The 12,861-nt window shown below is 49.5% G+C and overlaps 1 protein-coding gene across 1 annotated transcript in view; it reads left to right on the top strand.

The window, feature by feature from the left end:
- LOC147736657 (glutathione S-transferase P-like) overlaps positions 1-12,584 on the top strand; it is an 89,311-nt gene extending 76,727 nt beyond the window's left edge. Inside the window, exons 5-7 of the mRNA XM_086953413.1 lie at positions 7,300-7,403; positions 8,783-8,884; positions 11,251-12,584. Coding sequence (XP_086809539.1) covers positions 7,300-7,403; positions 8,783-8,884; positions 11,251-11,439 — 395 coding nt within the window. The 3' untranslated portion in view covers positions 11,440-12,584. The remainder of the gene's footprint in view (positions 1-7,299; positions 7,404-8,782; positions 8,885-11,250) is intronic.
- Positions 12,585-12,861: the final 277 nt, after the last annotated feature.

Raw genomic sequence — 12,861 nt, 5'->3', positions numbered from 1 at the left:
TACGGTGATTAAAAGCTGAGTGTCATCAGCGCAAGACACTGTGTCGAAATCGTAAGCTCTAATCACCTTAGCCAGTGGGGATAGATATATGTTAAAAAGGGTGGGGCTCAGTATTGAACCCTGAGGGACACTCTTATCGTTGTCTACACTGGCTGAGGTGAAAGCACTGTTGGGTGTGTCCGTGCCTTGGAGAATATGACGCTGTTGTTCCAGTGCCTGTCTATCAGCGGGGGCTGGGTGTATACTATATTCTCTTCCTGGTGGATTTCTAACAGGGGTCCTCTGACCGGTGGTGGATCTGCCTTGGTTGGATTGATGCGTTAATTCTGTCAAAATTCCAGTTGGTGTCCTTGCAGGTGATCCTGCCTCTGGTCATTCTATGGATTTCTGGATTCTTTCGGTTTGCGGGTTGTTTCTCTCCAAGTCCCTGTCCTTCTGGCCTCTCATAAGTTTCTCCCCCTCTGCGTGATGGACTGTCTTTTCAGTTCTGTGTATTGCCCTTTGGCCTGTGTTCCTCCCCTCATGTCTTTACTACGGTTCTGGCCCCTCTGTTTTGACTTTTTTATGGGAGGAGGATTGGGATCTTTCCTTACCTGGCTGATTGGTTGATTTCTCCATGTCTGAGAGAGTTGCCTGGTCCTCAAAAGTCACAGATTTTTGTTGATTCCTGGTTCCTTCTCTGGTTTGGAAGTACATTGGGGCACACTTCAGGACTCTGTTGGGTTTGGTGTTCATGCCTCATGCACAGACATTGCCTCTGTAGTCGGTGTTTCGGTCCCTGGTGTCGGGGACTTGCCCTCCTGTGTGACTTTGGTTGTGGGTCAGGGTATGCTGTCCTCCTCCTGGTTGGTGGTTCCTTGAGCTCCTCTCCCTTTGTCTCTTATGGTGAGATATATGATTTTTCTCATTGGCACCCCTGTGGTCGGGATTTCGATCGGGGGGGGTTCCTGTGTCTGCCCAGGTAAAGGTAGTTCTAGATTGGTGTCTGGGTGACAGTCCTCTGTCCAGATGTCGTCCGTTTCTGTTTGTTCCCTCTCGGGTGGTCACTACGAGTGCCTATCTGTTAGCCTGTGGGGGGGAGGGCTGCTATGGACGTCTATTCGATGCAGGACTATTCGCCAGTGGCTCTGCTTTCTTGTTCCTCCAATTTCAGGGAGCTGAAGGCTCTTCAGTGGGGTCTCTTGGCTTTTCCTGTCTTGCTGGAAGGTTGCCATGTTTGTGTCCAGACAGAATCTCATGTTGTCATGTTCTGCTTCTATCTTCAGGGAGGTTGCAGTGTTCATTCCCTCTGTTGACTCTGTCACTTCATTTGTTCCTGGACAGAGTCGGGTTGGCCTCCCTATCTGCGGTTTCTCTCCTGGACCGGGGAAATGTGGTGGCAGTCTATCTGAAAAGCATCTTTCCCTCCATGGGGTCTTTTTCTCTGAACCAGATGATGTTCCAGACGTTGCAGTGGTGGTTTGAGTGTCTGGTGGTGGACTTGTTTGTATCTTTGGTCCATGCCACAATCCGTTGTTTCTGCGCCTTTACGCCTTTTTCAATGGCTTGGAGGATGGATGCGAAGTCCTTCCGGTGGCCCAGAGGCCTGTTTTATGTCTTTCCTCTGGTCCCCCTGATTCCGGCAGTTTTCCTGAGGATTGGGTGAGAGGGGGCATTGGTGCTTCTGGTGGTTCCGCGTTGGCGCCGCCGCCCATGGTTTCCTCTTTTGTTGAAGTTGGGGATGCATCCGTGTTGGCCGTTGCCATTCCTTCTGTTTCCATTGATGTCAAGTCAAGTCAAGTCAAGTCAATAAATTTATATAGCGCGCTACATAGCCAGAGGGTCTCAAGGCGCTTGAGGAAGGGTGGGGAATTACTTGTCAAATATCCACGTTTTAAGTTGCTTACTGAATGCTAGGTGGTTCTGAGTAAGGCGAAGGTGAGTGGGAAGTGAGTTCCAGGTTTTAGCTGCCAGGTAGGAGAAGGATCTACCTCCCATGGTGGTTTTGTTGATGCGAGGTACAGTGGCAGGGCTTGGTTGGAGGATCGTAGCTGGCGGGAGGGGGTGTAGAAGGACAGTCGTGTGTTGAGGCATTCGGGTCCGATTTCGTATAGTGCTTTGTGTGCGTGGGTTAGGAGCCGGAAAGTAATCCTCTTATTGACGGGGAGCCAGTGGAGGTTTTTCAGGTGACCAGAGATGTGTTCTTTACGCGGGATGTCTAATATGAGCCTGGCTGAAGCGTTCTGGATGCGTTGGAGTTTTTTCTGGAGTTTTGCGGTGATACCGGCGTAGAGGGTGTTTCCGTAGTCCAGTCGGCTCGTGACCAGAGCGTGGGTGACCGTTTTTCTAGTTTCGGTGGGGATCCAACGAAATGTTTTTTTGAGCATGCGAAGAATGTTGAAGCAAGATGAAGAAACGGCGTTGACTTGTCTGTTCATCGAGATTGAGGAATCCAGGATGACGCCCAGGTTCCGTGCGTGGTCTGTCGGGATGGGTGCTTTTCCAAGGGCCTCTGGCCACCAAGAGTCATCCCAGGTGGAGGGGGAGGTGCCAAGGATGAGGACTTCTGTTTTGTCTGAGTTCAGTTTCAGACGGCTGTGCTTCATCCAGTCGGCTACTTCTTTCATTCCTTCATGCAGGTTGGTTTTGGCAGTGTTAGGGTCTCTGGTGAGAGATAGGATCAGTTGAGTGTCATCGGCGTAGGAGATGATATTGAGGTTGTGTTGGCGTGCGATGACCGCGAGGGGGCTCATGTATACGTTGAAGAGGGTGGGGCTGAGTGAAGATCCTTGTGGTACGCCGCAGATGACTTCAGTGGCCTCTGACTTGAATGGTGGAAGGCGGACTCTCTGGGTTCTTCCGGTGAGGAACGGGGTGATCCATTCCAGTGCTTTTCCTTGGATTCCGACATTTCTGAGGCGTTGTAAAAGGGTGCTATGACAGACCGTGTCGAAGGCTGCGGAGAGGTCGAGGAGGATGAGGGCGACTGTGTCTCCATTGTCCAGTAGAGTTCGAATGTCGTCTGTTGCTGCGATGAGGGCGGTTTCAGTGCTGTGCTTGGTTCGGAAGCCGGATTGTGAGGAGTCGAGGGATTTGTTGGTTTCGAGGAATGCGGCGAGCTGGTTGTTGACCGCTTTCTCGATGACTTTGGCCGGGAATGGAAGGAGTGAGATAGGGCGGTAGTTTTTGAGTTCGGTGGGGTCAGCTGTGGGTTTCTTCAGGAGGGCGCTGAGTTCGGCATGTTTCCAGCTTTCCGGGAAGGTTGCGGAGTTGAGGGAGCAGTTGATGACGTCTCGGAGGTGCGGTGCTATAATGGAGTCTGCTTTGTTAAAGATGTGGTGAGGGCATGGGTCTGTGGGGGATCCTGAGTGGATAGAGTTCATCAGACGGATGGTGTCCTCAATGGAGATTGGCTTCCAGTCATTGAGGATGTTCAAGGGGGATGGGGGTCCTGCAGGGGGTTGGGTGGCTTGGTCTTCGGGTCGGTTGTCGAAGCTGTTGTGGATGTCTGCAATTTTGTTGTGGAAGAATGAGGCTAGGGAGTCGCAGAGGGCTTGAGAGGGGGTGATGTCGTTGGAGTTGGCTGAGGGGTTGGTAAATTCCTTGACGATGTTGAATAATTCCTTGCTGTTGTGGGCGTTGTTATCTAGTCGGTCCTTGAAAGCGGCTTTCTTGGCGTTCTGGATCAGTTGGTGGTGTATGCGGGTAGCGTTTTTGAAGGCGTCCTTGGTGCTGGTGGTTGGGTCTTTTTTCCAGGCCTTCTCAAGGGAGCGACAGAGTTTCTTGGATTTTTTAAGATCATCGTTGAACCAGGAGGCCTTCTTGCTGCCTAGTTTGATTTGTCGTTTTTTCAGTGGTGCTAGGATGTCGGCGCTGATGGATAACCATTGGGTGAGGTTGGTGGCTGCTTGGTCGGGGTTTGAGGAGTGGGCTGGGGGGTTTAGAAGAAGCGATGAGGAGATCTGGTCGATGGTGATTTTGTTCCAGTTTCTTTGCAGAGTGGGTTGGGGGTGGTAGTTGGATGTGGGCTTGTTGTAGGTAAAGTGAACGCAGCTGTGGTCAGTCCAAAGGAGACTTGTGGTGTGGCTGAAGGAGACATGTTTGCTGGAGGTGAAGATAGGGTCGAGTGTGTGACCTGCGATGTGGGTGGGGGTAGTGACAAGTTGTTTAAGTCCGAGGTTGGCGAGGTTGTCCAAAAGGGACAACCTCTTGGTTCCTCTTCCGGGGTTCCAGTCCGTGGATCTTCTGGCTTGGCTCTTATATGGTGTTCCTTGTTCCTGAATGGTTGTTCATTTGGGTTGCAGGTCTTCCCCGACTGTACAGGTGCCCCTCTCCTTTGCTATCTTACGCTACGCATTGGATCTCCTTTGCTGTTTGGTGTCTGCACTATGTTTGGCCTATTGTTGGTTTGGATCCTGCTCGGGTCCTGTAATTTTTTTGGGGGGTCGGTTTTGGTTGGGCTTGGCCATTTCTATCCTCCATGCTCAGTGAGTTGCCATTAGTGCTTTTCATGGTCTCCCTTTTGTGTCTGTGGGGCACTTGGAGACTCGTCTTTTCGAGTCTCTGGCATTTTAACACCCTCGTCCTGTGTTCTCTCCTCCCCATGGGATCTTCCGTTGGTGTTGAGGGCATTGCAGGGGGTTCCCTTGGGTCACTTTGAGTCGGGAGCTTGCTGTTTTTGATGTTATAAAGGTTTGGGCGCTCTTGCGGGCTCCTCCTTCTTTTGTGCCTATGTGTGCTCATTTCGTCTGACGGCACAGATGGTGCTTACTGTTGTCTCCTTTGCACATTTTTGCTTGTGAACCGTGTTTGGTGATGTATTTGTCTCATACAGCTTCTTTTTGTAGGATGGCCTCTTTGTTTGTCTCTTTTGGTCTGTTCCAACAGGGCCTGATGCCATCTCTTCCACTCTCAATTGGTGGGTTTGGCCGGCTCTCCTTTTGGTGTCTGTGGTCCCTCTTTTTAGTATCTGGGGCATCCTACTCGTTTTCTTGCTGTTTCTTGGGCTGCCTTCGAGGGTGTTGCTTTGGAGGATTTTGCAGTGCGACCGCTTGGTCTTCCCCTCTTGCCTTCATGTATTGTTGCCGGCTTGAGTTTGGGGGTGAAGCTTCTGTTACCTTTGCCTCTTCAGTTCTGGACTCTGTGGTTTTGTTTTTGGGATGTGTGTCTCTCTCCATTGTTGTCTATAAAGTTCTTTTTGTGCTGCCCTCCGTGTGTGGGCTATGTTTCCTATCCATGAAGCTGATGCTGCTTTGGTATCGGCTCATTGATAATTACTGTGGCGAGGAAGACGGACTAGTCCTAGTCTTCCTCGCCACAGTATAGATTCCCTTCCCTCCCGACCCTCTGTTGTGGCTTCATGTGTCCAGCTTTGTGTTTCAGGTCCTGATGTGGATCTTGTATCCTTTTATGTGATTGGTGGTTGCCACTGGGGGCCATATTGGAGGGATAGGGAGACTAATATGTTAACTTTTGCTTGGAGTTTCTGTAGGAGCGGAATGCTCATTGATAATTACTGTGGTGAGGAAGACCAGGACTGGGAGTAATGAAGATTACTGGTAAGTAACGGGGCAATAATGACAACGGCATGTTCTTTGAAGGCATGTGACACTTGTAATTGGAGGGCTGGGAGAACAAGAGAGTTCCGTATCGTAAATATTGAGAATTCTATACCTCCCATTGTACACTAGCGCCATCTTGTGGCCTTTGAAAAACAGTATAGGCGCTCAGCTTTTATGCAGTAAGCAAAGTGAGAAACTGGAACTACACGGTCCAGGACAAGGTTCTTTTGCATGACAATCTCAGGAATTGCCGAAAATTGGGAAAATTACAGAAAATGTGTTTTTTTAACGAGAGATGCGTAGCACTTGCCAGGACTGGTGGCAAAGAAACTGAAACAATGCTAAGGGTCCACCAGAGTCACAGCTCCTTGTAAACATTCCTTCGGGTCATTTAACATATGAATGACCCCCTCCCGCACCAATACCAGTCACTGAGCCCCAATGCACATGCCCTATCTGTCACTGCCGGAGCACCCTGTTCCTCACTACACCTGGCATGAGCCCTCTGGCCCTCCATACTGGCCATCAACCAGATGCTAATGCTATCCCCACAGACACTCATTAAAACCCACATCCACCCACACAGATCCTTCTAGCCCCACACACTGCCCATCACAACCCATGCTCTGGTCATCTCTACTCTCATGCACACACACAGAACAGACCCATCAAGCACACCCACTGCCCATCACAACCAATGCACTGGCCATCACAACCCAGATCCTCACACTAGCCCCACACATTACCCATCACAACACAATCACTGGCTATCACAACCCATTCTCTGGCCATCACAACCCAGATCCTCACACTAGCCTCACACATTACCCATCACAACACAATCACTGGCTATCACAACCCATGCACTGGCCATCTCAACCCTCATCCACCCACACAGACCCCCCCACCAAGCCCCCCACACTGTCCATCACAACCCAGATCCACCCACACAGACCCCTCCAGCCCCCCACACTATGCATTGCAATGCAAGCATGGGCCACTGCAACCAGATCCTCATACTAGCTCACACATTACCCATCACAACACAATCACTGGCTATCACAACCCATTCACTGGCCATCACAACCCAGATCCTCACACTAGCCCCACACACTTCCCATCACAATCCATGCACTGGCCATCTCAACCCTCATCCCCCCACACGGACCGCCCCCCCCAAGCCCCCCACACTGTCCATCATAACCTATGCACTGGCCATCACAACCCAGATCCACCAACACAGACCCCTCCAGCCCCCCACACTATGCATTGCAATGCAAGCATGGGCCACTGCAACCAGATCCTCACGCTAGCTCCACAGCCACCCATCACAATCCACACCCACCCACACAGACTCCTCGAGCCCCCCACACTATCGATTGCACGGCAATGAACCAGATCCTCATGCTAGCCCCAAAGACACCCATCACAACCCATATCCACCACTCCAGAGCCCCCCACACTGTCAATTGCAACGCATGCACTGGCCATCCCTACCCTCATCCATTTCATCACAACACATCCACCCACATGAGCCCCACACACTGTCCATCGCGACACATGCAACCCATGGCAACACATGCACAGCCACTGCAACCAGATCCTCTTACCAGCCCCACAGACACTGTGCTAGCCATCACATTGTCCATTTCAAACCATGCACTGGCTATCGCAACCCAGACCCTCTCACTAGCCCAGTTTCTGAATGTTTATACTACCCATAGCTTCCGTCTCTTATAAATGTTGTGCTTCACCTCAGGTCTCTACGGCAAGAACGACAAGGAAGCTGCACTTATCGACATGGTGAATGACGGGGTCGAAGACTTACGCCTGAAATTTACCCGCCTCATTTTCACTGAATACGTACGTTCTAGGCACTTGTTTCATATTGTCCACAGCTCACAATCTAGGGGTTGTAACATGTTGTTGAGTGGAACCTTGTTTGGTGTGAGAAAGTGGATTGAAGTTGGGGTGGTTGTGAGACCTCATTCTGTAGTAATGTCACTATTCTATATCAGGTCCAGTTCGGTTTCTTTAAATCAGGCCTTGGTTCAGTCCTGGGTAGCTGTAGCACAGAGCAATCAGGCTTAACTCAAAGGAAAACAAGTGGAAAGTATATGTGAGTACCAAAACAGTGAATAAGTAAAAAACACAACACAATAAAAATCTCCATCCAATGCACAACAAATGTGCATTTTTTAATCTTTAAATATACACCAGGAGAAAAACAATCTGATAAAGAGCAACAGAGATATGATTTTTAGATGTTTTACATCCTTTTAGTGCCTAAAACAATAAAGTGCCATCCGCAGGTATCTGGTTGGGCTAGATCAGGTCGAAGTCAAAAGTTAAGGCCGACTACAATCGAGCGCAGGCTATATACAGCGGCCAGGTTCGTTCTGGTGAAAGGTTTACCTTCAGACTTAAGCCCTAATTTATATCATGGCGTAAAGAGTATTCCTTCTCCACAGCGAAGGAGTACCGTTCCTCCCAAATGCATGGTCCGCCAATCCAATTTAAATTCAAGCGACCATAGTTTGATGACGATGGAGACTACTCATTCTCCGCTGTGCCCAAACTTCCTCGACATCCCATTGGAGTAAAGGCCATTGGAGGATAAACTATATGTCCACCGGCCCAGTTTAGATGGATGGACATATAGCCGTTTATTACTGCTGTTACTGCTGGGGAAGCCCTAGTGGTAAGCGGCTTCAAACATCACCTTTCTCTTGTGACATAACTCCCCTGATGAGGGGAGGGCATTGTATTTTTTATTTTCAAAAGCAAAATCGCCCTTTGGTGTTTTGTTTTTGAAAACAAAAAAAATCTTTACCTGTACCTAACATGATGGTGGCTTTATCTCTTGTGGCAGACACCCAACCACCCAAAATATTACACTCACAAACACAACTGGATCCATGCCCCCTCTGTAGCATATGCCAGTGCCCCCACAGGCCAGACCACAAAAGCAGAGAGGGTTGTTCCACATCAGTGGGTTTTCTCTGGGTCCTAGTTAATCCCCCAGATCACTGCAGGTCCCACTGAAGTACAACAAGCACTACTCAGTCTCTGAGATAAACACAGACCAGGAAGGGCCTGTTGAATCTATTTCCACAGCCTCAAGTGCATTAAGTAAAACACTCAAGCGGTTATGACAACAAATGTTCCACCAGGGTGTGCCTCGTGCATCGTTCACCCTACAGGAGGCAACGTGTTCTGATATTATTGGTCTCTCACTGCAGGAAACTGGAAAAGACAAGTATATCGCAGACCTGCCCAATCAGCTGCGCCCGTTCGAGCGCATCCTCTCTGAACATCCAGGGGGCTTTGTCGCAGGAAGCCAGGTAAGAGCAATGGTAGAACAGGGGTGGGGGGAGGGGGGCAGCCTTGGATTTTAAATGCTTCACAAACATGCACTGACCTTAAGGTGCTCCGGGCTCCCTGGAGGGTGGGGCCCCATGCGCTGCAGGGTCTACAGGTGGTTGTGTTATGCCTCTGAGTAGGAGGGTCAGAAGAGGAAATGGCACCATCCGAATTGAACATGAGCCACCTCTAGTGACAGAAAGTGGGAACTGCATCTGAGAGGCCTGGCGTTCTATTGAATAGCCAGTGGGGGCGCCTCGTTCCAGTTATTTGTCTGGTGATGAGGGGGGCGCTGATTAAAAACCATATAAAACAACTGTATATTTATTAACCGGGGCAGAGAGTCTCAAGAGGAGTGTGGATGAGAGATTTCTTGAACATAGTGCCTGTCACACCCAGTGCATAGAGATGACAGACTCGGTGGCACACACAAGATGGGCCTTGGAGCCAGTCAGACCCACTGCACGGAGGCAACAGACCTAATGAAACACACAAGATGAGCCTTGGAGCATGCAACATCCCCGGCAACGACACGACAGACCCAGGGACACACACTAGATGAGCCTGGGAGCCTGTCACACCCACTGCATGGATGCTACAGACACACCATGCATGAATGCCTGTCACACCCACAACATGACACACCATGCATGGATGCCTGTCACACCCACAACATGAATGTATGGATGCCTGTCACACCCACTACAGACACACCATGCATGGATGCCTGTCACACCCACAATATGAACCTTGGAGCCTGTCACACCCACTGCATGGATGCTACAGACCGAGTGACACACACAAGATGGGACCTGGAGCCTGTCAGACCCACTGCATGGAGGCAACAGACCTAGTGACACACACACACATGAGGGGCCCTGGAGCCTGTCACACCCACTGCAAGGATGCGAAAGACCCAGTCCCAGATACAAGAAGAACCTTGGAGCCTGTCACACCCACTGCATGGAGATGACTGACCCAGTGACAGGCACAAGATGAACTTTGGAGCCCGTCACACCCACTGCATGGATGCGACATACCGAGTGTCACACACATGATGGAACTTGGAGCCTGTCACACCCACTGCATGGAGGCAACAGACCCAGTGACAGACACAAGATGGACCTTGGAGCCTGTCACACCCACTGCATGGAGGCATCCGATCCAGTGACAGGCACAAAATGAACCTTTAAGCCTGTCACACCCACTACATGGATGCAACAGACTGAGTGACACACACAAGAGGGGACTTGGAGTCTGTCACACCCACTGCATGGATGCAACTGACCTAGTGACACACACAAGAGGGGCCCTGGAGTCTGGCACACCCACTGCATGGAGGTGACAGACCCAGTCCCAGATACAAGAAGAACCTTGGAGCCTGTTACACCCACTGCATGGAGGCGACCGACCCAGTGACAGGCACAAGATGAACCTTGGTTCCTGTCACACCCACTGCATGGTTGTGACAGACCAAGTGACACACACAAGATGGGACTTGGAGCCTGTCACACCCACTGCATGGAGGCAACTGACCTAGTGACACACACAAGAAGGGCCCTGGAGCCTGTCGCACCCACTGCATGGAGGCGACAGACCCAGTCCCAGATACAAGAAGAACCTTGGAGCCTGTCACACCCACTGCATGGAGGCGACCGACCCAGTGACAGGCACAAGATGAACCTTGGTTCCTGTCACACCCATTGCATTGTTGTGACAGACCAAGTGACACACACAAGATGGGACTTGGAGCCTGTCACACCCACTGCTTTGAGGTGACAGACCCAGTGACTCACACAAGATGGGATTTGAAGCCTACCACTTCCACTACTTCATTATGTAGAGAAAAAAAGAGATAATGTGTTCTTCTGGTCCATGGAGTCTATCCCTCCTTTGGCATCCCCTCAGAGCCCAGAGAGTGAAAGAGACAGGATGGTCTTCTAATCCATGGGGTCTGTTCCTCCTGCGGCACTAGTATCACTGTCTACAGAGCAACAGAGACACTGTGGTCTCCTGTTCATTGAATGTGTCCCTTCTATCGCACTGAGCTCACTGCCTGGAGACAAAAAGAGACAGTACATTTTTCTTCTCCACTGAGTTTGTCCCACATGTCAGTGAAGTCCTTGGTCAAACTAGGCTAGGTTGGAATCCGCAAGGGAATCTTGACGTCCATGGAGTAAGCTTCACCCCTATATTGAGGAAGTGACTTCTCTGGAAAGCGCAAGAAACAGAAGGAGCCCACAGTCCATTCACTCTGTTGTTCTGATCATTTTCATGAGGCTGCTGGTTGGCCATCTGGTCGTTCAGTCTCTTGCAGGTTTGTTAATTCTTTATTTTCTTCCCACAGATCTCATATGCTGACTATCACCTCCTGCACGTCCTCTATCTGCACACGAAGCTCGTCCCAGGGTGCCTCAGTGATTTTCCACTCCTCAAGGCCTTCGTAGCGAAGATGAATGCCCGCCCAAAACTCAAGGCTTACCTGGAGAGTGAGGCCTGCAAGAAACGCCCTGCTCACCCCAAGGACAAGCAGTGAAAGCCTCAATGGCAGAACATCTTTGGATCAGAGGAGGACATGACTGCACCACAGTGGACCTTCTTAACTTTTGTATGCCTTCAAAAAAATAAAAAATACAAACAGTTATTAGACTGAGGCGTCTCCATGTCCACTAAGAACAAAACCCTCACCTGACTAGATACAACAGGGGAGAAGCATAAACACATCTACAAGATACTACATGACTTTTTATTATAGGACATGGGCAGAATGTTGGGGAAGGATGTCAGGAGAACATGTGTTGGAATTTAGGGTTTGATCCTCCGGTCTAAAAAGTGAGGAGAACAGCTCTCAAGACCTTAGAAATTAGGCACTCAGTCGAGTTGCTTCAATAGAGGGTAACATGGGGATTTCTGGGGAGTTTATGGACTAAATCAGCAGCTTCGTTGGAACCACTAGTAGTCTGCAGATGGTGGTATCAGGGTGCCCCGGCAAGGGCACTCGTGATCTGCTTGAGATCTATCTTCTAGGGAAGACTTCACCCTATTCTGCGAGGGACCCTGGAGTCCAGCAGCTTCCACACGATCAACCATTATGGCATGGTCGACCGCATCAAAAGCAGCGGACAGATCTAATAACACCAATGTCGAAGTCTGTCCTCCGTCACCATCCCAACACAGATCACCGATTGCTGGAAGAATCACAGACTCTGTTCCATGTGTCGGACAGACGCCTGGTTGAAGGGGGTCACGGTAATCTGAGCTCTGTAGATCTCCACACATTTGCTGAGCCACACTGGCTGCTAAAATGTTTGCAGAAAGGGAAGCAGTGAAATTGGCCTGTAATTGTTTTATTAATGTAAGATCTTCCGCTTGTTTCCACCTCGTTCTTAAAAGATTGGGGGACTGAGACCTTTGATAAGGATGTATCCAATAAATCAATCAATGGAGTCTGTGGTGCAGATAACATTGATTTCAAAATTGACAAGGGCTAGGATCTAACAAGGAGATAGATTAACATTTTGTCATCAAATCTTTAAGCCGCTCCTCCTCAATTAATTGAAATTGGATTAACTGATGAGATTTTTGTACGATTTCGGAATCTTCCCTGTGACTTAATATACATAATCCTTTTTGATTACTTTTATTATATTTATAATGAAATCATTTCGTTTTAGCCCAGAATTCTTGCATGTTTTGAGTGTCTCTTTCTGTAGGTGGGAGCACAGTTGTAGCAAGGTGGCAATATGATGTGGCATGGCTGGGAGACCTTACCTGTAAAATTGACATGATAATCAAACGTTGTTTTGATTTAACACTAGTAATCCTTCTCTAAGTCCTGGTACAGTGACAAAGAGCAGACAAGCTTACTTAGAGGAACATGTGTTAAGCATTTTCCAGCACCGACATTGATGATAAGTAATTTCACGACTCGAAAGAAATCTGACACCAATTTATAAAA

The sequence above is a fragment of the Lissotriton vulgaris genome, chromosome 1_2 (assembly GCF_964263255.1).
Source record: "Lissotriton vulgaris chromosome 1_2, aLisVul1.2, whole genome shotgun sequence".
Classification (NCBI taxonomy): domain Eukaryota; kingdom Metazoa; phylum Chordata; class Amphibia; order Caudata; family Salamandridae; genus Lissotriton; species Lissotriton vulgaris.
The sequence above is the reverse complement of the archived record's forward strand: the minus strand, read 5'-3'. Positions and strand labels throughout refer to the sequence as shown.